Source organism: Phyllobates terribilis, unplaced genomic scaffold, assembly GCF_046119375.1.
Source record: "Phyllobates terribilis strain yellow unplaced genomic scaffold, ASM4611937v1 Scaffold_3__8_contigs__length_932513732, whole genome shotgun sequence".
NCBI lineage: Eukaryota > Metazoa > Chordata > Amphibia > Anura > Dendrobatidae > Phyllobates > Phyllobates terribilis.
Genome location: NW_027362763.1, coordinates 205,353,872 through 205,376,663, shown reverse-complemented (window position 1 = coordinate 205,376,663; position 22,792 = coordinate 205,353,872). Strand labels below are relative to the sequence as shown.

Sequence of the window (22,792 nt, the reverse complement as noted above, 5' to 3'; positions counted from 1 at the left end):
AAACAAAAACCAACAATTCAGGAATTGTTTTTTTTTTTTTTTTTTTTTATTCTGTTCCGCGTGTGGTAAAATTGATGAGGGAGCTTTATTCTTCGGATCAGTACGTTTACAGCGGTGCCACATTTGTATCTTTTTTCTATGTTTTGGCGCTTATACACAATAAAAGCTATTTTATAGAAAAAAATATTTTTTAGTATCGCTTTATTCTGAGAGCTATAACTTTTTTATTTTTCGGCTGATGGAGCTGTATGGCAGCTTGTTTTTTTGCGGGACGAGATGACGTTTTCAGCGGTATCATTTTTATTTATATGCGTCTTTTTGATCGCGTGTTATTCCACTTTTTGTTTGGCGGTATGGTGATAAAGCATTGTTTTTTGCTTCGTTTTTTTTTTTTTTTTTTTTTTTTTTTTTTAACCGTGTTCACTGAAGGGGTTAACTAGTGGGACAGTTTTATAGGTCAGGTTGTTCCGGACGCGGCGATACCAAATATGTGTACTTTTATTGTTTTTTTTTTATTTTTTTATAATAATATTTATTGATGGGTACATTATATTTTTATTTTTGGTGTATTATTTTTTTTATTTTTTTATAATATTTTTGCGCATTTTTTTTTTTTTTTTTTTTTTTTTTTTCCCACTTTCACACAGTTTATACACTTTATTACTTTGTCCCACTCTGGGACTTTCACTTTTTTTTTCTGATCGCCTGCATGGCACAGGAATGGAGCACCATCCCTATGCCATGAAGGCTGTCAGAAGTGCACAGTGTGAAGATTGCTTGGAGATGCACTGCGCATGTCCAAGCAATCTTCCTGCTCTCTGGTGACCCGGATGTTGTCATGACGACATCGGGTCGTCATGGCAACACCCGGGAAGCCTTTGCAGACTGCGCTGGAAGCCGGAAGAGGAGGTGAGTATCGCCGATCACCTCCCCTTGCCCCCGCAATGCCGCGATCGATTTCGATCGCAGCATCGCGGGGGTTAATGTGCTAGGAGCGGTGCAGGACCGCTCCCTGCACATAGTACCGGGTGTCAGCTGTGACAATCAGCTGACACCCGGCGGCGACCGCGCCCGCACAGCCTGTGTGCGCGCGCGATCGCGATGACGTACTAATACGGGTCTGGCTCTTAAGTACCAGGGCACAGACGCGTATTAGTACGTCAGATGTTATTAAGGGGTTAAATGCATGTGGTTGAGGCAACAAAATAATTTTTACAATTAAAAGTTCATTAAACATTTTGCACCGTTTTGCTTCCACAGGCTTTGATGTTCTCTTTGGTTTTGCATTAGCTGAGAGGAGCTCAAAAGTAGACTGTTAAGTTACAAACTCTCCCTTTGTACCATCGGATCAAGTTCACTAACCTATCCTCAACTAACGCATTCTGCAGCCATCAATTCAATGTAGATGATAGAGAAGGCAAACTGTGCAAAATTAGGAATGTAATTTAGTTGCAAAAATTACTTTTAGCCAAAAATATATGCATTTAAGAAAAAGTCCATAAAAGTTAACAACCCCTTTTTAACGTTTATTTCAATCACCAGAAAGCGAAGTACTGCTACGTTTTTGGAAAGTATTTTCTTTCTCTTTGCAGGAAGATAGAAATCTCAACTCCAGCAAGAAGCCAGCACTGAAGAAATTGACACTGCTCCCCACTGTAGTGATGCACTTAAAAAAGTAAGCACTATATAATATACTGGTATTGTATGGGACCCAAAACTTAAACACGACTTTTACAGCAGTCTGTGTACTGCTGTGGGTCTCGGGAAAGCTGCAAGAAAATGTTCTAAGGCTGAGTTCACACGATGCGTTTTTCATGCGTTTCCGCGGCGTTTTTGCAGTTGCGGAAACGCATGAAAAACGCATGGTAGAAGGGCAGCAATGTTCCCCAATGGAAATCCGCATGTGCTGTGCCCATGATGCGGATTTTTCCGCAGCGTAAACGCTGCGGTCAAAAATCCGCAGCATGTCAATTAATTTTGCGGAAACGCTGCTCTTTTGCCGCCATTGACTTGCATTAGACCGCATGGAATCCGCATCACTGTATATGTTGATGCGCTTTTCATGCGGTCTAATGTGCGGATGGTACCCGGGTGTGGATGAGAGGACTCTCATCCAGACCCAGGTACCATTAAAAAAAAAAGAATAAAATAAAAAATATATATATTCTCACCTTCTGACGGCCCGCGCTGCGTCCTGCCGGCTTCCCGCGCACTTCGCGGTTGAATGAAGGACCTTCGCTGATGTCAGAGTCATGTGACGGGTCACGTGACGCTGACGTCGGAAGGTCCTACAGTCTTCACTGCCGGCAGCCGGGACCGATGAAGCAGGACACCGGGGGCCATCAGATGGTAACGTATAGATTTATTTTTTATTTTTTGACATCACACACTATATAAATCCATGCCGGCTGCATGGATTTATATAGTGTGAAGTTGACAAGCACTTTCCAAGTGATGCTAAAATCGCTTGGGAAGCGCTTGTCAACCCGCATGCGGAAATGAAAGTGAAGACCGCTTCATTTCCGCATGTCCCTGGCAGGAAAACGCATGTACAATCCGCATGCGTTTTTTCCTGCCAGAGAGATGCAGAAACGCTCAGGAAAAAATCCTGAGCATTTCTGCATCGTGTGCACATACCCTAAGGCACTTTTGTTAATGCTCAAAATGTATCATGGCGTTAAGTTGGGTTTACCCACATAAATATACAAAGGTTCTTCAGAGCACATGGGAAAAAAATATATACTCGGCCTCATTTTATTCATTTCAGCCTTATTATGTTAAGAGTAACTGTCCTTTTTATTTCGTAAATCAATACACTTAAAGAAGTTATCCACTACTTTCACATTGATGTCCTATCCTTTACGCGGCACCCCCGCCGATCAGCTGTTATCGGCTGCCGGCCCGAAGTCCATACCTATGTTGCTTGGCCGTCTATCTTTAGTAGTCGCCGCGGGATACTGCACATCCGCCTCCCAATCAATTGAATGGGAAGCGGATGTGCAGTAACAAGTGCCGGCTACTACAACTTGATGGCCAAGCACCGCAGGTAAGGACTTGCGGCCGCCGGCACAGATGATGGCTGATCGGCGGGGGTGCTGCGTGCGGGACCCCAGCCAATCACATATTGATTCCCTATCTTATGGATAGGGCATCAATATGAAAGTAGTGGATAACCCCTTTAAGATACATTTTGAGTTGCTTATTTTCATCAGAGAAATTTACTTTTTTTTTTTTTCCTTCTTTTCTTCTTCTGGATTGATCTTTCACTCTCAGTTCATGATTTTGCCATTACTGAGATATGACAGGTGGTTCTTTTAAAATTCTATGGAAAGTAAGGCTATGTTCACACACATTGTTTTGCTGCAGATTTTTATGTAAATTTTCAGCTGCGTCTGGCAGTACCAGCAAAGTCTATGAGAAACCAGAATTCTTTGTTCACAACATATGTTGCTTTTTGTTTGCTGCGTATTTTCTGCCTTGCTTGCGTATTTGGAAAATCGAGCATGTCACCTCTTTCAGTGTTTCTGCCGCAGAAAACACACCTGTGTTTTTTTGCTGCGTATTTGCTGCATTAATTCACCCATAGGAAGTAATGGGTGGTCAAAAATACGCAGCATACATGCGCTTTTTTTACGCAACTGTTTTCCTGCCAGAGAAAAGTTATTCTCTGGCAGGAAAACAGCTGTGTAAAAAAAAAAAAAAAAAAAAAACGCATATTTGTTGCGTTTTTTTGCTCCGTATTTTTGACCACCCATTGCTTTCTATGGGTGAATTAATGCAGCAAAAACACAGGTGCGTTTTCTGCTGCTGAAACACTGAAAGAAGTGACATGCTCTATTTTCCAAATACGCAAGCAAGGCAGAAAATACACAGCAAACAAAAAGCAACATGTGAGAACAGAGAATTCTGGTTTCTCATATACTTTGCTGGTACTGCCAGACGCAGCTGAAATTAGAATAAAAATCTGCTGCAAAATACACAGCAAAACACAACCTGTGTGAACATAGCCTTACAGTTCTCCATAGAATTTTGTGAGCAACTTTCATTCATTTCTTATGTGTAATAGAAAATCTGTATTTGATTAAGGCAGATTTTACCCGTGAATTGAACATTTTGAGTGATTGATTAGTTCAGGAGAAAGAAGCAGGTGTCTTTGACATAGTACACATGAAAATAAGCAACTTTGTAATATTGATTTATGAAAAAAAAGACTTAATGTAAGCAAGTTTTCTGCATTGCAGTTCTTTAGATGTGCTTTCTCTCGCTAGAAGAATAATTAGATCTTCATGTCTGTCTATGAAAGTGTTGTGACAATGATGAAATAATTTCAAGCTTTCCTTTCTTAAAGTATGAGACTTACTAATTTGTGTCCTTCTATAATAGGCAAGATTTAAAAGAGACCTTTATTGATAGCGGAGTGATGTCTGCCATAAAAGAATGGCTTTCCCCTCTTCCTGACCGCAGCTTGCCTGCTCTAAAGATTCGAGAGGAACTGCTTAAGATCCTTCAAGAGGTGAGAATTCTCCAGCTCATCAAAGGCTTTCCTGCTAGCACTTTATTTTTCTGCTCTTTATTAAGCCTATCTGGTCTATTGTGCCATTTTTGTGACGTTAAATTATTTTTTCTCCAGCTTCCTAGTGTGAGTCAGGAGACGCTAAAACACAGTGGCATTGGCAGAGCTGTTATGTACCTCTACAAACACCCGAAAGAGTCCCGGCCGAACAAAGATATCGCTGGCAAGCTGATAAGTATGTGTATTAATATCTATTTTTTGTGTGAAATTAAAGACCTGTATTTAAAGAAGGGCAAAAAAACAGGAGGAAAAGCAGTAAAGAAAATGGGGGAAACACTTTGCCTGATTGATAAATTGGCCCCAATTTGTTTTTCCTGTAGTTTTGATGTGCTGCACATTCACATGATGGCTGTAGCAGTGGTCTGCTGTATGTTTGCATGACTTCTCAGACAAGTTCTAGTTTCTCCCTTTTTAGATGCAAGAGCACAATCAAAACAGATTTAACCCTTGCAAATAGACATACCATTACATCCACACTGGGATCCGTGGAGGGAGCTCAGGAGCTGATCCTGTTCCACATGTGGCAGATACAGGCTGTGTTGTACAGCCAGCATGTGTCTCTAGCATCAGCCACTGTAGCTTGCTGAAATCAATGCTTTTTCCTGTGTTTTTTTATTTTTTTAAGCATTTAGATTCCAGTCAATCTTTAGCAGTGGCATTTCAATATAAAAAATAGTGAAGACATAAAAATTTGAATTGCTGTTTTTTTTCCCTGTTAAAAAAAAAATAAAATTGGTATGAGGACGTCTGTAAGTCCTACCTATATAAAAATAAAATTAACTAAATAGTACAATAAGGCAGTAGTTGCTGCAGTGTACTTCATTATTAGACAGCGCTGTATATCATGATTATTCCCTGTAGCCAGCTCATTGTATAATGCACACTTTAGAGAGACCATAACAATAGATTTATTACCTCCCTATCTACTTTAGGACATTACAATTAGTGATAATGACCCCTCCACTTTACACCACCAGGGAAGTTTTAATTAATAGGAAAAATATTTTTCCTATTTTCTTCTGTGTAAACCTGGGATGCGTGTTATGGTAAGGGGCATCTTATAGTCTGAAAAATATACCAACTTTAACTTAATTTAATATTTCTGCAACTACTTTGTATATTTGTAAAACTTACAGATGAATGGTCACGACCTATTTTTGGGTTGACCTCCAACTACAAGGGGATGACAAGAGAGGAGAGGGAACAAAGGGATCTTGAACAGATGCCACAGCGAAGGAGGATGAGCAGGTATGTTCTATGTCAAGACATCTGAACTGCAAGTGTGCAGGTGTTTAACATAAAGAAATGGAAAATACAAATGTTAGCTTGTAAAATAAGTTTTCTGTTTCTCTACTTTCACTGTTCTAGAATTGAAGGTCCCGATTCATTAAAGATTTTAATCCCAAAAGTGGTGTAAATGCTTTGAAAAGTTGCAAAATTTTGGCGCAACTCAGAATTGTACCAAAATCTTTGTGCTTTTTGGCATTTTGAGGACAGTTTCTCTCAATTCCACCGAAATTGATGCAGTTGGTGCAGGACAGGGGTTGTGGTAGGGGCATGATACCAAAAATCTCACTCCATTTCTGACATGGCGCACGACACTTGTCAGACGCTCCAGGTTCAGGAAGAAGCCTGCACCCCCTGCATAAATCAGGAGTGTCTGACTCCACCTCACCCCCTTATCAAGACCGATGAGAAAATCACCTGTTTTGACAATTCAGGCCCCAAGTGTACATGTAATAGATGTATTACTTTTATTTAGGATATCCACTGTTTTTATTTCTTTATTTGAAGCAAACTAATACTATGTTTCATTAGCCTGGACAATTAAGCAGGTGGAGATGCCAAATATTTTTGTTTTTTTCCCCTCTAAATGGTATTGACTGCTACATTTACAGCACACGTCAAATTCTGGCCCGCTGGGTGGCTGCCAATATAGTTAATAGCACTGATGAAAGAGGGAGCCATCAGCTGATGCTCCCTCTGCCATCATTCTCCCTTAGCGTCTGACGTCTCAGCCCATTATACTGTGCGGAGCACTATGTCATCATACTGTGTGTGTGGATAGCTTACTATGTTTGGGGGGCACTTTTGTTGGCATCATATTTTATTATCTGTAGTATTCAAAGTTTTTTTTTTTTTTTTTTTTTATCCTTTATTACATATGTAAATTAGGCCATTGGGCCAAATGCTTTTTACTGCTCTTATATAACATATTATATTATTCTAGTATGCCCCATTTGTGATTTATTTTAGTCTAAGATCTATTAATTAAAATGTACTTTGTTTGTGGTACAACCCCTTTCGGTTTGTTTCCATATGATGAGGTTCATCATTATATTTGATAAGTAAAAACGTCCTCAATCGTAGATTTTTTTTATTTATTCTTTTATTTAATAAATATCAATGCTGGCCTGTGACTTTTTCCAAGCTTTTAATTTTGGCCCTCTGTGTATTTTGAGTTTGACATCCCTGACTACGGGGTTAGGATTTGTCAACGGGACAATAATTGCCAGTTTTTGCTTTTATCTTCCTGCTTTTTGCTTTTTATCTTCCTTTCCCTAAATATTCAGAATTTTTTTTTACTCTTTAAATCCACCATGTGGTCTCAGAGCTATTGGTCTTTCTATTCAAGGCTAATTTTTACAAGGGGGCATTACTCAGTGTAACAATGCAGAGCAGCCTGAAGACATACTTCAGAGAATCCTGTGAGCCAGATCACAAAAATTACCCCTAAATAAAGGCTCCTATCTTTAGAGCCATATGATATGATATAAAAAAAAAGCTTGAATATTCAGGAAAACAGCAGGAATAAAATAAGAGCAATAACTGTAGTGGTGATGGGTCCTCTTTAAACTGGAATAATCTGAGTTGGCTCTGATCATGTCACTGCAGGTCATATAATATATAAAAGCGCAGGCTCAGGACCTGACTATACACATGTAGTGAGCACATCCGCCGTACATCTGCGACGGATGTTGCCTAGAGGTTAATTGTTTGCATCACTTATTGTTTAAATTTAGTGTGTGCTAAACATTTCCACAGGACTATTAGACAGATTAGATATTAGACAGATGCCAAAAGGGGGTCCTTTTGAAATGCATCTCCCTGCCTTTTGTGACTGATGAACAGTGCATGTACTTAATGAATACTTCATTCTTCACTGTATGAGCAGTGAGAAACTGAAACGCTTTGCTGCAGCATGTTATGAACGATTCAATAAACTCACTTAAGGCCATGTTCAAACGTTGTTTTTTTTTCCCACAGGCAAAACCTGCTCTCTTGGCAGTAAAGAAGCTGCTTCAAAAAAAAAGCCGGTTGTGCCAGGTTTTTTTTTTTTTTTGCTGTGCTTTTGTCACTGTACATACGAATAAAGTTTAATGCAAAAAAAAAAAATAACCTGATTCAATTTCCTCAGGTTTTGGCACAAAAAACACCGCAAAACGTGCTACCTGCGTCTTTAGGCTGTGTTCACACATTGCGTATTTTCACGCGCTTTTTTGCGCGTGCTTTTTCAAAATACGCAATGTGCCTTGTGTCTGCCAGCAAAGTGAATGGGAAATTCACTTTGCCGTTCAGACACAGTCTAATATTAGGCAGCGCGAAAGCGCAGCTGCATAAAGAATTGACATGTCAATTCTTTACGCAGCTGTGTCCCGCGCTTTCTCCTATTGTGCCCATTATAAGCGATGGAATTACGCAGCGGTGTTCACACACTGCGTAATTCCAGCGCTTTTTTATGGAGGCGCAGGAGAAACTATGGATACTCACCTATCCGATGGATGGGAGAGCCGTCCGGTCCAGTCCCGCGCTTCCAGCATCTGCCGATCAGCTGTAAGCTAACCGGCTTGTAACCGGCTTCCGGTCAGCTGATTTACACGCCGGTCACGTGACAGTCAGCTGATCGCTTCACGGCAGATGCTGGAAGCCGCAGGACCGGACCGGACGCCTCTCCCATCCATCGGATAGGTGAGTATCCATAGTTTATTTCTTTTAAAGCAGTGTATGTACTGCAGCCAGAAGCTGTCTGTACATACACTGCTAGGGGGACACTCACACACAGGACACATAGACACAGACAGGACACACGGACACATACATTACACATGTCACACTTCATTTTACACTGCGTTTTTTGCTGCGCTTTTTTATGCAGTGTATGAATGGAGTTGCTTTTTTTACCTGCGTAAAAAAAACGCAGGTAAAAAAAGCAGGAAAATACGCAGCGTAAAAAAATGCAGGGAAATACGCAATGTGTGAACGCAGCCTAACAGCGTTTTTTGCACTACCCATTGCTTTCAATGAGTGAAAAACACTGAAAGAAGTAACACGCTGGATTTTGCAAAAACCAAGGTGTTTGACAAAATACTGAAGGCAAAAAACCAAGCTGTGTGCATGAAATTTCTGAAATCTCATAGACTTTGCTCATACTGTGAAATGCAGCTGAAAACTGGCATAAAAAAGCATCAAAAATACACTGAAAAAATCACAATGTGTGAACATAGCCTAAGGAGGGCCTGGATGCCTTTCTTGAAGTGTGTATTACTGGTTATGGGTACTACACTCTAGAGGTGGGACGTTGACCCAAGGAACTAGTCTGATTGCCCGGTGTGGAGTTGGGAAGGATTTTTCCTCCTAGTATGGGGCAAAGTAGCATCTTTCTCTGGATGAACATGTTAGGTTATAGGTTGAACACAATGGACTTGGGTCTTGTTTCCTCCTAAAAACCAATGAAAATCTCATTTTGTTTGTTTAAATGGATAACATTATAGGTGACAGATATCTCTTTAAACAAAAGTGTACATTATAATAAACTATTGTATAAATTTGTTTTAATTTAATCTTTAGCTCTGGGGGTCAGACACCACGAAGAGACCTGGAAAAAGTTTTGACTGGAGAGGAAAAGTGAGTATTAAATTCATTGTACTTCATTGTAGCTGTCTATTAGTGTTGTAATGAATGCTAATACTATGGGTAGGACTATCAAATCAGCAAACCGAGCTTTTATAGGTTATCCCATTGACAATCAGAAAATTTGCAGTTGTTGCTCTATTTATGTTGCATGCATGTGCTAAGTTCCTTACTAGTTTCATGTGGCACAAGGCTTCAAAATGCTAAAGAAAATGCATTGACTGGTAGATATTTACAAGCGTTCATTTTTTGTTTAGGGCGTTACGTCCAGGTGACCCTGGTTTTTGTGCTCGAGCTAGAGTTCCTATGCCCTCAAACAAGGATTATGTTGTCCGTCCAAAATGGAATGTAGAGATGGAATCGTCCCGGGTAAGTTGGTCTGGTTACCATGTACATGTAGGCAGGTTGTCATATTTACTTTCATGTTTGTCCATGAATTTCTTTATTTTCTTTATTTTTTTTTTTAGAGAAATGTCTTCCTAACGATATTTCTTTGCTATCCTTCTTTGTATTTTCTTTACATCTCTATACTGGTCACACAATGTTTTGATTTAGTTTGGAGGCCGTAAAGGCATATCTCGTTTGGAAAAGCACAAAAGACGATTTGCTGAGCAGAGAAGGCTCACTAAAACCACTCGTGCCGTCAAATTCAGCATTGAGGGAAACCGAATGCCCTTGTGATATTGGTAATTCTTAACCTATGCCCCACTGTGAAGAATACAGGTGTGCTCTGCATGCACTGGTACATGCTTCTCTGCATCGAACATTTGTCCATATGAGGCATGATTTAAGAACCCAAAACATGAAAAAGGTACTTTGGTATATTCTGTGAATTGGTGATTGATGGAGAAAAAAAGAATACGGACGCCATGATTTCTTCCTTTTCGTAAGCCTACCTGGTCTGATTTTGTTCAGTTCAGAATAAAAAAAGGGGTCTTTATATGTCTCTGCCAACCATCTGTTCCAGGGGTAGACAATTAATTTTCCTGAGCCGCCACATGAGAAACCATGACTGTTGTGGAGGGCCGAACCAATGGGCTAAAATGAATTCTGCTCAGTATTAATATTAACATATTAATGGTAATTAATATAAAATAATTATCACTTAATATCGAGCAGAATTCAGTATGACAACACCCCCCTATATACCGAAGGTTCCCACACTCAGCACCTCTATACACAGTATGAGGCCCCACTTAGCTTTCCTATATTCAGTATGAGTCCTCAAATAGCCTCCCTATGTACAGTATGAGCAGCTCTCGCATAGCTCTCCATGTGTGTGTGTGTGTGTGTGTGTGTGTGTGTACACGGTATGAGCAGCTCTCGCACAGCTCCCCGTGTGTACGGTATGAGCAGCTCTCGCACAGCTCCCCGTGTGTGTACGGTATGAGCAGCTCTCGCACAGCTCCCCGTGTGTGTACGGTATGAGCAGCTCTCGCACAGCTCCCCGTGTGTGTACGGTATGAGCAGCTCTCGCACAGCTCCCCGTGTGTGTACGGTATGAGCAGCTCTCGCACAGCTCCCCGTGTGTACGGTATAAGTTGCTCTCGCACAGCTCCCTGTGTGTACGGTATGAGCAGCTCTCGCACAGCTCCCCGTGTGTGTGTGTGTGTACACGGTATGAGCAGCTCTCGCACAGCTCCCCGTGTGTGTGTACACGGTATGAGCAGCTCTCGCACAGCTCCCCGTGTGTATACGGTATGAGCAGCTCTCGCACAGCTCCCCGTGTGTATACGGTATGAGCAGCTCTCGCACAGCTCCCCGTGTGTATACGGTATGAGCAGCTCTCGCACAGCTCCCCGTGTGTATACGGTATGAGCAGCTCTCGCACAGCTCCCCGTGTGTACGGTATGAGCAGCTCTCGCACAGCTCCCCGTGTGTACGGTATGAGCAGCTCTCGCACAGCTCCCCGTGTGTACGGTATGAGCAGCTCTCGCACAGCTCCCCGTGTGTACGGTATGAGCAGCTCTCGCACAGCTCCCCGTGTGTACGGTATGAGCAGCTCTCGCACAGCTCCCCGTGTGTACGGTATGAGCAGCTCTCGCACAGCTCCCCGTGTGTACGGTATGAGCAGCTCTCGCACAGCTCCCCGTGTGTACGGTATGAGCAGCTCTCGCACAGCTCCCCGTGTGTACGGTATGAGCAGCTCTCGCACAGCTCCCCGTGTGTACGGTATGAGCAGCTCTCGCACAGCTCCCCGTGTGTACGGTATGAGCAGCTCTCGCACAGCTCCCCGTGTGTACGGTATGAGCAGCTCTCGCACAGCTCCCCGTGTGTACGGTATGAGCAGCTCTCGCACAGCTCCCCGTGTGTACGGTATGAGCAGCTCTCGCACAGCTCCCCGTGTGTACGGTATGAGCAGCTCTCGCACAGCTCCCCGTGTGTACGCTATGAGCAGCTCTCGCACAGCTCCCCGTGTGTACGCTATGAGCAGCTCTCGCACAGCTCCCCGTGTGTACGGTATGAGCAGCTCTCGCACAGCTCCCCGTGTGTACGCTATGAGCAGCTCTCGCACAGCTCCCCGTGTGTACGGTATGAGCAGCTCTCGCACAGCTCCCCGTGTGTACGGTATGAGCAGCTCTCGCACAGCTCCCCGTGTGTACGGTATGAGCAGCTCTCGCACAGCTCCCCGTGTGTGTGTACGGTATGAGCAGCTGTCGCACAGCTCCCCGTGTGTGTGTACGGTATGAGCAGCTGTCGCACAGCTCCCCGTGTGTGTGTACGGTATGAGCAGCTGTCGCACAGCTCCCCGTGTGTGTGTACGGTATGAGCAGCTGTCGCACAGCTCCCCGTGTGTGTGTACGGTATGAGCAGCTCTCGCACAGCTCCCCGTGTGTGTGTACGGTATGAGCAGCTCTCGCACAGCTCCCCGTGTGTGTGTGTGTGTGTACGGTATGAGCAGCTCTCGCACAGCTCCCCGTGTGTGTACGGTATGAGCAGCTCTCGCACAGCTCCCCGTGTGTGTGTGTGTGTGTGTGGTATGAGCAGCTCTCGCACAGCTCCCCGTGTGTGTGTACGGTATGAGCAGCTGTCGCACAGCTCCCCGTGTGTGTGTACGGTATGAGCAGCTCTCGCACAGCTCCCCGTGTGTGTGTACGGTATGAGCAGCTCTCGCACAGCTCCCCGTGTGTGTGTACGGTATGAGCAGCTCTCGCACAGCTCCCCGTGTGTGTGTACGGTATGAGCTGCTCTCGCACAGCTCCCCGTGTGTACGGTATGAGCAGCTCTCGCACAGCTCCCCGTGTGTGTGTACGGTATGAGCAGCTCTCGCACAGCTCCCCGTGTGTGTGTACGGTATGAGCAGCTCTCGCACAGCTCCCCGTGTGTGTGTATGGTATGAGCAGCTCTCGCACAGCTCCCCGTGTGTGTGTACGGTATGAGCTGCTCTCGCACAGCTCCCCGTGTGTGTGTGTGTGTGTGCGCGGTATGAGCTGCTCTCGCACAGCTCCCCGTGTGTGTGTACGGTATGAGCTGCTCTCGCACAGCTCCCCGTGTGTGTGCGGTATGAGCTGCTCTCGCACAGCTCCCCATGTGTGTGTACGGTATGAGTAGCTCTCGCATAGCTCCCCGTGTGTGTGTGTGTACGGTATGAGCAGCTCTCGCACAGCTCCCCGTGTGTGTACGGTATGAGCAGCTCTCGCACAGCTCCCCGTGTGTGTGTGTACGGTATGAGCAGCTCTCGCACAGCTCCCCGTGTGTGTACGGTATGAGCAGCTCTCGCACAGCTCCCCGTGTGTGTGTACGGTATGAGCAGCTCTCGCACAGCTCCCAGTGTGTGTGTACGGTATGAGCAGCTCTCTCACAGCTCCCCGTGTGTGTGTACGGTATGAGCAGCTCTCGCACAGCTCCCCCGTGTGTGTGTGTGTACGGTATGAGCAGCTCTCGCACAGCTCCCCGTGTGTGTGTACGGTATGAGCAGCTCTCGCACAGCTCCCCGTGTGTGTGTACGGTATGAGCAGCTCTCGCACAGCTTCCTGTGTGTGTGTGTACGGTATGAGCAGCTCTCTCACAGCATCCCGTGTGTGTGTGTGTACGGTATGAGCAGCTCTCACAGCTCCCCGTGTGTGTGTACGGTATGAGCAGCTCTCGCACAGCTCCCCGTGTGTGTGTACGGTATGAGCAGCTCTCGCACAGCTCCCCGTGTGTGTGTGTGTGTGTGTGTGTGTGTACGGTATGAGCAGCTCTCGCACAGCTCCCCGTGTGTGTGTGTACGGTATGAGCAGCTCTCGCACAGCTTCCCGTGTGTATGTGTGTGTGTGTACGGTATGAGCAGCTCTCGCACAGCTTCCCGTGTGTGTACGGTAAGAGCAGCTCTCGCACAGCTCCCCGTGTGTGTGTGTGTGTGTGTGTACGGTATGAGCAGCTCTCGCACAGCTCCCCGTGTGTGTGTACGGTATGAGCAGCTCTCGCACAGCTCCCCGTGTGTGTGTGTGTACGGTATGAGCAGCTCTCGCACAGCTTCCCGTGTGTGTGTACGGTAAGAGCAGCTCTCGCACAGCTCCCCGTGTGTGTGTATACGATATGAGCAGCTCTCACAGCTTCCCCGTGTGTGTGTGTACGGTATGAGCAGCTCTCGCACAGCTCCCCGTGTGTGTGTACGGTATGAGCAGCTCTCGCACAGCTTCCCGTGTGTGTGTGTGTGTACGGTATGAGCAGCTCTCGCACAGCTCCCCTTGTGTGTGTGTGTACGGTATGAGCAGCTCTCGCACAGCTCCCCGTGTGTGTACGGTATGAGCAGCTCTCGCACAGCTCCCCGTGTGTGTGTGTGTGTACGGTATGAGCAGCTCTCGCACAGCTCCCCGTGTGTGTGTGTACGGTATGAGCAGCTCTCGCACAGCTCCCCGTGTGTGTACGGTATGAGCAGCTCTCGCACAGCTCCCCGTGTGTGTGTGTGTACGGTATGAGCAGCTCTCGCACAGCTTCCCGTGTGTGTGTACGGTAAGAGCAGCTCTCGCACAGCTCCCCGTGTGTGTGTATACGATATGAGCAGCTCTCACAGCTTCCCCGTGTGTGTGTGTACGGTATGAGCAGCTCTCGCACAGCTCCCCGTGTGTGTGTACGGTATGAGCAGCTCTCGCACAGCTTCCCGTGTGTGTGTGTGTGTACGGTATGAGCAGCTCTCGCACAGCTCCCCGTGTGTGTGTGTGTACGGTATGAGCAGCTCTCGCACAGCTCCCCGTGTGTGTGTGTGTGTACGGTATGAGCAGCTCTCGCACAGCTCCCCGTGTGTGTACGGTATGAGCAGCTCTCGCACAGCTCCCCGTGTGTGTGTGTGTGTGTACGGTATGAGCAGCTCTCGCACAGCTTCCCGTGTGTGTGTATGGTATGAGCAGCTCTCGCACAGCTCCCCGTGTGTGTACGGTATGAGCAGCTCTCGCACAGCTCCCCGTGTGTGTACGGTATGAGCAGCTCTCGCACAGCTCCCCGTGTGTGTGTGTGTACGGTATGAGCAGCTCTCGCACAGCTTCCCGTGTGTGTGTATGGTATGAGCAGCTCTCGCACAGCTCCCCATGTGTGTACACATTCCTCATATATAAATCTGGTCTTTACTGTGCACTGATGCTCCACACAGCGGACGGCTTCATCCTCCACCATTGTATTTACTGCTATCGCAATGAAATCAGGAAGTCAGACGAGGGAAGGGGGCCGTACAGTGCAGCCAGTGGGCAAGTTTTTTCAGCACTTAGGCTGTCTGTCTGCAACCAGAGGACCAGATGTGGCCCGCACACCGCACTTTGCCCTGGTCTGAACTGTTCCTTTCCCCTTTACCAACACTGCTAGTGTTTGAAAAACAGTCAGATAATGGGGGCAGTTGTGCATGAAGTTAGGATTTCACAGATTAACTTGAATGTCCTGAGCTGCATCTTATTTCCAAATTTGCTGCGCCTCAGTCTGTATTAGTTTAAACAAGCTACGCTTTGCATGGTCGTCATACACTTCGATGAAGGGAACCACATTTTTATTGCCTGAATTCTGCCTGAGTTTGCAGAAAGTTTGCAGTTTGGCAAATTGAGTGTGTGCAAGGGGTCTTGTGTGATTTTGTGAGCTGTGTAATTATCTCAATAATGTAAACACTCTCGCTGTACAAAGTATGTGTGTCTTCGGGGGTACTTGCACTTAGGCATGTGTGTTGTCTATAGGGCACTATTGACATTGAATGTTGTGACTTTTTAACGTTCTGTTGTGCAAACATAATTAACAAAGAACAGATTTTGTGTTGTGTTTTTATCTTTCATTTTTCTTAGATAATTTTTGTTCTAATCATTGGCTTCTTAACACCTCTCATAATGGACATATTTCTGCACAAGCATAAAAATACCTTTCTCTTTCCAGGGAAGCGGAAAGAAAGGGGTGAGCCGATTGGACAAACAAATGAGGAAGTTCACAGATATCCGGAAAAAGAATCGCTTTGGTCACGCAGTTAAAATCAGCATAGAAGGGAATAAGATGCCTTTGTGACACTTGCTGCTCTTTTTTTCTATGCCAATTTTGGACGGGGCTTTTAATGAAGTTCTCCTGTTGCATTTGATGAATTGGACTCAAATGAGCCTTTTGCAATAGTTTTTAATGTTTTTTCCCCTGTCCCTGTAAATGTGTTCTATCTCCTTCAGGAGATGAGGTTTCTTCTGCTTTCCCATTCACACACTTCTGGAAACCAACTCTGGTCCTTATTTTTGGATCGTATTTAATGCTGTTTGTACAGATCAATTTCTCTTCGTACCTCAGTGTCTGGATTTCAGACAATAAAATTCTATCTTGTTTTTTTTTAATTACCTGGGTTCCGGTGGATTTAAAGAGGATTAGTCACTAGTTCTCTCAATATAAGTTGAATATATCGTACAATGGCTCATCTAGACCTGATGAGGATGGTGTACTTACTTTGCAAATCCATACCAGAATAACTCTATAATCCTTTGAGTTCTAAGTATTTATGACTGGGGATATACGCTGCCAAATTTTGAGTGTACTCAAGCTTTATCTTCGGTCACCTACCCTGATTGACATATTCTTTTCACTGTCCATGTTGTCTTCATTTTGCATATGCTTACGAGATGCTGCGGTCTGCATAACACTACGGTATGAAAGTCTCCAGATCAGGACTCCCTATAGGTGTTCGGTTGGGTTCAGAAGAGATAAGTTGAGCATTACTTTCCATCCAGCATCCAGGCTCTAAATGAGGTCGTTCTTTAAGAATGTAAAAAAAAAGATGCTGCAATATGTCGCAAACTTGTTCATTCCAGTGCATTAGCACTGCTATGTATAGCCAAAATCACAATCTCCTATGAATGTCATCCACAGGCTGGCTTTCACAGGAGGATCGTAATGGCAGGTATGGGTGTAATTCAGGAGTAAGAACACCCAAGAGAGGGAAAGAGGTATACCATGAAGCAATGATCACCATACATGAAAGACTGCACACTTGTATTAGAAAAAATGTATATAAACCATTTTATTAAATAAATGCAGACACGTATAGAGACACACAATTCATTAAGACATAAGTAAAAACTCAGTGGAAATCCTCACTGAGTGAGAGCACAAGTAATTAAACCACATAAGTCAAAAAAATCTGTCTGTATGTAAACGCCCGCTAACCCAGGAGTGTCTCTGGCGGTGGATGAATCGCCCAGGTAACAAACAATATTTTGTCTATGACCAGGTCAGAGAAGTCCTCTGTTATCAATATGCAAGACAGACCTGTAATCCCTGTATAGCACTTTGATCTCAGTCACTGAACACCCAGAAAGAGTGTACCAACTAAATGTACATGAGAGTAAATACATAAAGTAATACAGTTGCAGCAATTATCCTGATACTACAGGTCTTGACCTCCTATCTGGTTGAATAAATCCATAAACCATGTGATAAGTGCAAGGAGGATACCCCGGTATATCTCAGACTGGCAAAAAAGAGCCCATTAATAAGACCAGACACCGGGGAGAAGTGGACGGGCTGTCAGTGTATTCAGCAGACCGCCAGCTGTTATGACAACCCATCACATCACAGGAGCGCCAAGTGGAGTGTGGAACAACGTGCCTCCCTACCGGCACGTGTTAAATGCTTTACCTGCTGCTGTTAAAGACACATGATGGCTGATTTAATCAGCCTTCATGTGCGGGGAAATATTCGGACTCGGCGAGCCCGCATCAAGGGCAGGGACATGACTTGTCACATGCATGTACATCAAAAGTTACATAGTTTATAAGGCCGAAAAAAGACAAGCGTCCATCCAGTTCAGCCTATTTCTTGTGCACTGCAGCTATTCCTCAGCATTGATCCAGGGGAAGGCAAAAAAAAAACATGCGGTATAGGCCAATTTACATCACTGAGGAAAAATTCACTTCCCGACACCAATCTGGCAGTCAGATTAAATCCCTGGATTAATTAACTATCACTAAGTATAAGATGTAATTTTATTGTTCTCAAGAAAGGCGTCCAAGCCTCTCTTGAACTCATTAAGTGAGTTGGAAATCACCACTTCCTCTCCCAGAGACTTCCAGAGTCTCACGGCTCTGACCGTAAAGAATCCCCTTCTATGCTGGTGCAGGAACCTCCTTTCCTCCAGACGCATAGTGTGCCCCCTCGTCTTTGTCACCATCCTTGGTATAAACAGGTCATGGGAGAGATCTCTGTACTGCCCCCTGATGTATTTATACATGTTTATGAGGTCTCCCCTAAGCCTTCTCTTTTCCAACGTAAATAGGCCTAATTTTGACAACCTCTCTGGGTATTCTAGTCCCTCCATTCCCTTTATTACCTTAGTCGCCCTCCTTTGTACCCTCTCTAGCTCCAATATGTCTTTCCTGAGCACTGGAGCCCAGAACTGTGCACAATATTCTAAGTGCGGCCTTACCAGCGCTTTATACAGAGGAAGAACAATGTTCTCATCATATGCCCCTATTCCTCTTCTGATGCATGCCATGACTCTATTTGCCTTCGCAGCTGCTGCCTGACACTGGGCACTCCAATTTAATTTGCTATTAACCAAGACGCCCAGGTCCTTCTCCATGTCAGATTTCCCCAACGGTTTCCCATTTAATATGTATGGGTGACTGCTGTTTTTCTTTCCCATGTGCATGACCTTACATTTATCGGCATTGAACCCCATTTGCCATTTTTTGGCCCAACTCCCCAATTTATCTAAATCTTCCTGTATCTGTGCCCTATCCTCATCTGTATTAACTACTTTACAAAGTTTAGTATCTGCAAATATTGCTATTTTACTATGCAACCCTCCATTAGATCATTAATAATTATATTAAATAATATAGGGCCCAAGACAGACCCTTGAGGCACCCCGCTAGTAACCCTGACACACCCTGAGCTTACTCCATTGATAACCACCCTCTGCTTTCTATCACTCAGCCAGCTATTTACCCACTTGCACACATTATCCCCCAGACCAAGCATTCTCATTTTATATACCAACCTTTTGTGTGGCACGGTATCAAACGCTTTGGAGAAGTCAAGGTATACAACATCCACTGACTCCCCGGTCCAGCTGTGAGCTCACCTCCTCGTAGAAGGCGATCAGGTTTGTTTGGCAGGAGCGATCCCTCATGAATCCATGTTGATATGGAGTTAGACATATATTATCATTAAGATATTCTACAATAGCATCTCTAAGAAATCCTTCAAACAATTTACCCACAACAGACGTTAAGCTGACTGGTCTATAGTTCCCAGGGTCACTTTTAGACCCCTTTTTGAATATTGGTACCACATTTGCTTGGCGCCAGTCTAGTGGGACAGTCCCTGTCCATAAAGAGTGCTTGAATATAAGATACAGCGGTCTGTCTATCACATTACTTAATTCTTTTAGTACCCGGGGGTGTATGCCATCTGGGCCTGGTGACTTGTCTATTTTGATATTATTTAGGCGTTTCTGAACTTCCTCCTGGGTTAGGTGGGTGATATTTAGCGGAGGGTTTACTTTATCACTCTGCTTTCCTCCGATAAATTGTTTTCTTTTGTGAAAACAGTGGAGAAGAAGCTATTGAGTAGGTTTGCTTTACCCTCATCGCCCTCTATGATTTTACCCAGGTTATTTTTCAATGGGCCAACTCCATCAGTTTTAATCCTTTTACTGTTTATATAGTTAAAGAACAGTTTGGGATTCGTTTTACTTTCCTTGGCAATTAGTCTCTCTGTCTTCTCTTTTGCTATTCTTATTTGTTTCTTACAGATTTTGTTTTTTTTCCCTATAAGATATTAGCGGTTCATCGCTGCCTTCTTGTTTAAGTTTACCGAAAGCCCTTTTTTCGTTTTTCATTGCCCTCTTGACTTCCTTATTTAGCCACATTGGCTTCCTCCTATTCCTAGCCCTTTTATTCCCATAAGGTATGTACCTTCTACAGTGACTATGTAGGACTGTTTTGAAAATTTCCCATTTTCTATCCGTGCTCCTATTACTAAAGATACTATCCCAGTCTATAAGGTGAAGGGCATCTCTTAGCTGATCAAACTTTGCCCTCCTGAAGTTCAGTGTTTTTGTGACTCCCTTGCTGGGCACCCTACTGAAGCACATGTGGAATTGTATAATGTTGTGGTCACTATTTCCCAGGTGCACCCCGACCTGCACCTCAGTTATTCTGTCTGGCCTGTTAGTTAATATTAAGTCTAAAAGGGCCGTCCCTCTAGTTGGCTCCTGCACAAGTTGTGACAAATAATGGTCTTTGATAATTGACAGAAACCTGTTTCCTTTCTGAGATCTACAGCTTTCGGTTTCCCAGTCTATATCGGGGTAGTTGAAGTCCCCCATAATAATCACCTCGTTATTTTTTGCTACTTCGTCTATTTGTCTCATTAATAGACTTTCCGTGGCTTCTGCTATATTTGGTGGTTTATAACAGACTCCTATGATAATTTTATTATTGTTTTTTGCCCCATGTATCTCCACCCATAAGGACTCGACCTCCTCATTTCCCTCCCATACATCCTCCCGTATTGTAGGCTTTAGACACGTCTTTACATATAGACAGACTCCACCCCCTTTCCGATTTCTTCGATCCCTTCTAAACAGACTGTAACCCTGTAAGTTAACTGCCCAGTCATAGCTTTCATCTAACCATGTCTCGGTTATTCCCACTATGTCATAGTTACCTGTAGATATTTCTGCTTCCAGTTCATCCATCTTGTTTGTCAGGCTTCTGGCATTTGCTAGCACGCAGTTTACACGATTTTGTTTTGTTCCAATCTTCTCCCTGTGGATTATATTAGAAATTTTCTTACCTCCCTTCCAAGTATCCTGTCTTGGACTTTCTTTGTCGCACTTCATATCTTTCATTAGTATGTTCTTTGGTTTCATGTTCGTGTCTGGCGTTTTTCTTCCCATCCCCTCTTCTTCTAGTTTAACGCCCTCCTGATGAGTGTTGCGAGTCTCCTGGCGAATGTGTGTTTCCCGGGTTTGTTGAGGTGTAGTCCGTCTCTGGCAAGCTGTCCGTCATAGAGGTAATTCACACCGTGGTCCAGGAATCCAAATCCTTGTTGTCTGCACCATCGTCTCAGCCAGCTGTTCACATCAAGGATCCTGTTCCATCTCCTGACGCCATGCCCGTCTACTGGAAGGATAGAAGAAAAAACTACCTGCGCATCCAGTTCTTTTACTTTCTTCCCCAATGCTTCAAAGTCCTTGCAGATTGTCGGTAGGTCCTTCTTTGCCGTGTCATTGGTGCCAACATGTATCAGAAGAAATGGGTGGACATCCTTGGAACTGATGAGCTTTGGTATCCTATCGGTAACATCCTTGATCTTCGCCCCTGGGAGGCAGCATACTTCTCTTGCAGTTATGTCCGGTCTGCAGATAGCTGCTTCTGTTCCTCTCAGTAGTGAGTCTCCCACCACCACCACTCTTCTTCCCTTCTTGGCTGTCCTTTTTCTTGTCGCTTCTTTGTGTTTCTGGGTGCTCTTTTCTTTTTTGCTTGCTGGTAGTGCCTCATACTTAGGTGTGCCATCTTCGTCCTCCACAAGTCCTTGGAATCTGTTTCTCAGTTGTGTGGTTGGTGGTGTCTCCATGGTCTTCTTGCTTCTTTTGGTCACTTGCCTCCACTTGTCTGCCTCTGGAGGTTCTCTGACGCTTCCTTCACTTTCCGTGACCAGTAGTGACTCTTCTGTTCTGAAGGGTTAAAGGGAATCTGTCAGTAGCATCAACCCTGTTAAGCCATCTATATGGACATGTAGGTCATAGGAAGCTGAATAAAATGATACCTTGATATCTGCGATCTGATGTCTTATACCGGAGATAACCATGTTTTTCTTATATGTAAATGAGCTGCTCCAGGCTGCGGCCGGACACTGAACTCCCTGAGAATCTGCCTTTTGAGATTTCTTTAAATGTAAAGGAAGCCTTTCCAGTGTAAGACATGTAACTAACACAGAAGAGTAGAACTGAACCTTGTCTCATAACAAACACATTTGCTGCAGCTCTCACAGCTCTGCTGTATTGCAACACTGGCTGCCTGGAAGCTGAAGCTGAGAGGAACCTGCAGATGTGTCCGGTATAATCACACACAGCTCTGCACTGAGATCAGGAGAGCAGAGTGGCCATTATACACCACACTGGTAATGCCTCGTTTTATTTAAAATAAGTTCTGGAGGCAGATTCTCATGCAGATCAGTGTCTGGCCCATAGCCTGGAACAGCTCATTTACATGTTCCAGAGAAATCCACGTTTTTATAAGACATCGCGGATCACTGATATCGAGGCATCTTTTTTTTCAACTTACTATGACCTTTATGCTCATATTGACAGCTTAGGAAGATTGATCCTAATGACAGATTCCCTTTAAGTTTACTGGTACCTGGTTAACAGAAGAAGGGGTAGGGGGAAAAGTGCAAGGGAGCCCAGTCCTGATGTGGCACAACCTAGTAAATATGCGTGTTTGGCTGATATTAGGAATGTTAGCCCAGGGCTGGGATCACTGCAGCAGCACGTTACTCCTAGCAACCAGGAAGACGACTGCAGTAGGAAGGAGGGAAATAGGAGTGCAGCAAAGGCCGGACAGATGTTGGTGGTAAGGGACTCTATAATTAGGCAGACAGACAGGGTTATCTGCCTCCGAGTCTGTGAATGCCGAACATGTTGTCTACCGGGTGCTCGGGTTCGACATATTGCAGATCGTATAGACAGATTGCTGGGTGGGCTGGGGAAACCCCAGCGGTCATGGTACATATCGGTACTAATGACAAAGTTAGAGGGAGGTGGAAGGTCCTTAAAAATGATTACAGGGAACTAGGAGAGAAGCTGAAGGCCAGGACCTCCAAGGTGGTGTTTTCAGAAATGCTGCCCGTGCCACATGCATCACTAGA

At 44.6% G+C, this 22,792-nt stretch overlaps 1 protein-coding gene across 2 annotated transcripts in view; it reads left to right on the top strand.

Moving 5' to 3' along the window:
- The window catches only part of IWS1 (interacts with SUPT6H, CTD assembly factor 1), a 43,282-nt gene extending 27,028 nt beyond the window's left edge, over positions 1-16,254 (top strand). Inside the window, exons 8-14 of one of the 2 annotated variants that reach the window (XM_073674579.1) lie at positions 1,593-1,675; positions 4,384-4,513; positions 4,631-4,748; positions 5,710-5,821; positions 9,422-9,478; positions 9,742-9,853; positions 15,818-16,254. In XM_073674579.1, coding sequence (XP_073530680.1) covers positions 1,593-1,675; positions 4,384-4,513; positions 4,631-4,748; positions 5,710-5,821; positions 9,422-9,478; positions 9,742-9,853; positions 15,818-15,943 — 738 coding nt within the window. In that variant the 3' untranslated portion in view covers positions 15,944-16,254. Of the gene's footprint in view, positions 1-1,592; positions 1,676-4,383; positions 4,514-4,630; positions 4,749-5,709; positions 5,822-9,421; positions 9,479-9,741; positions 9,854-10,039; positions 10,181-15,817 lie in introns of those variants that run through there. The other variant, XM_073674580.1, reaches the window with a different exon arrangement.
- The last annotated feature ends 6,538 nt before the right edge of the window (positions 16,255-22,792 follow it).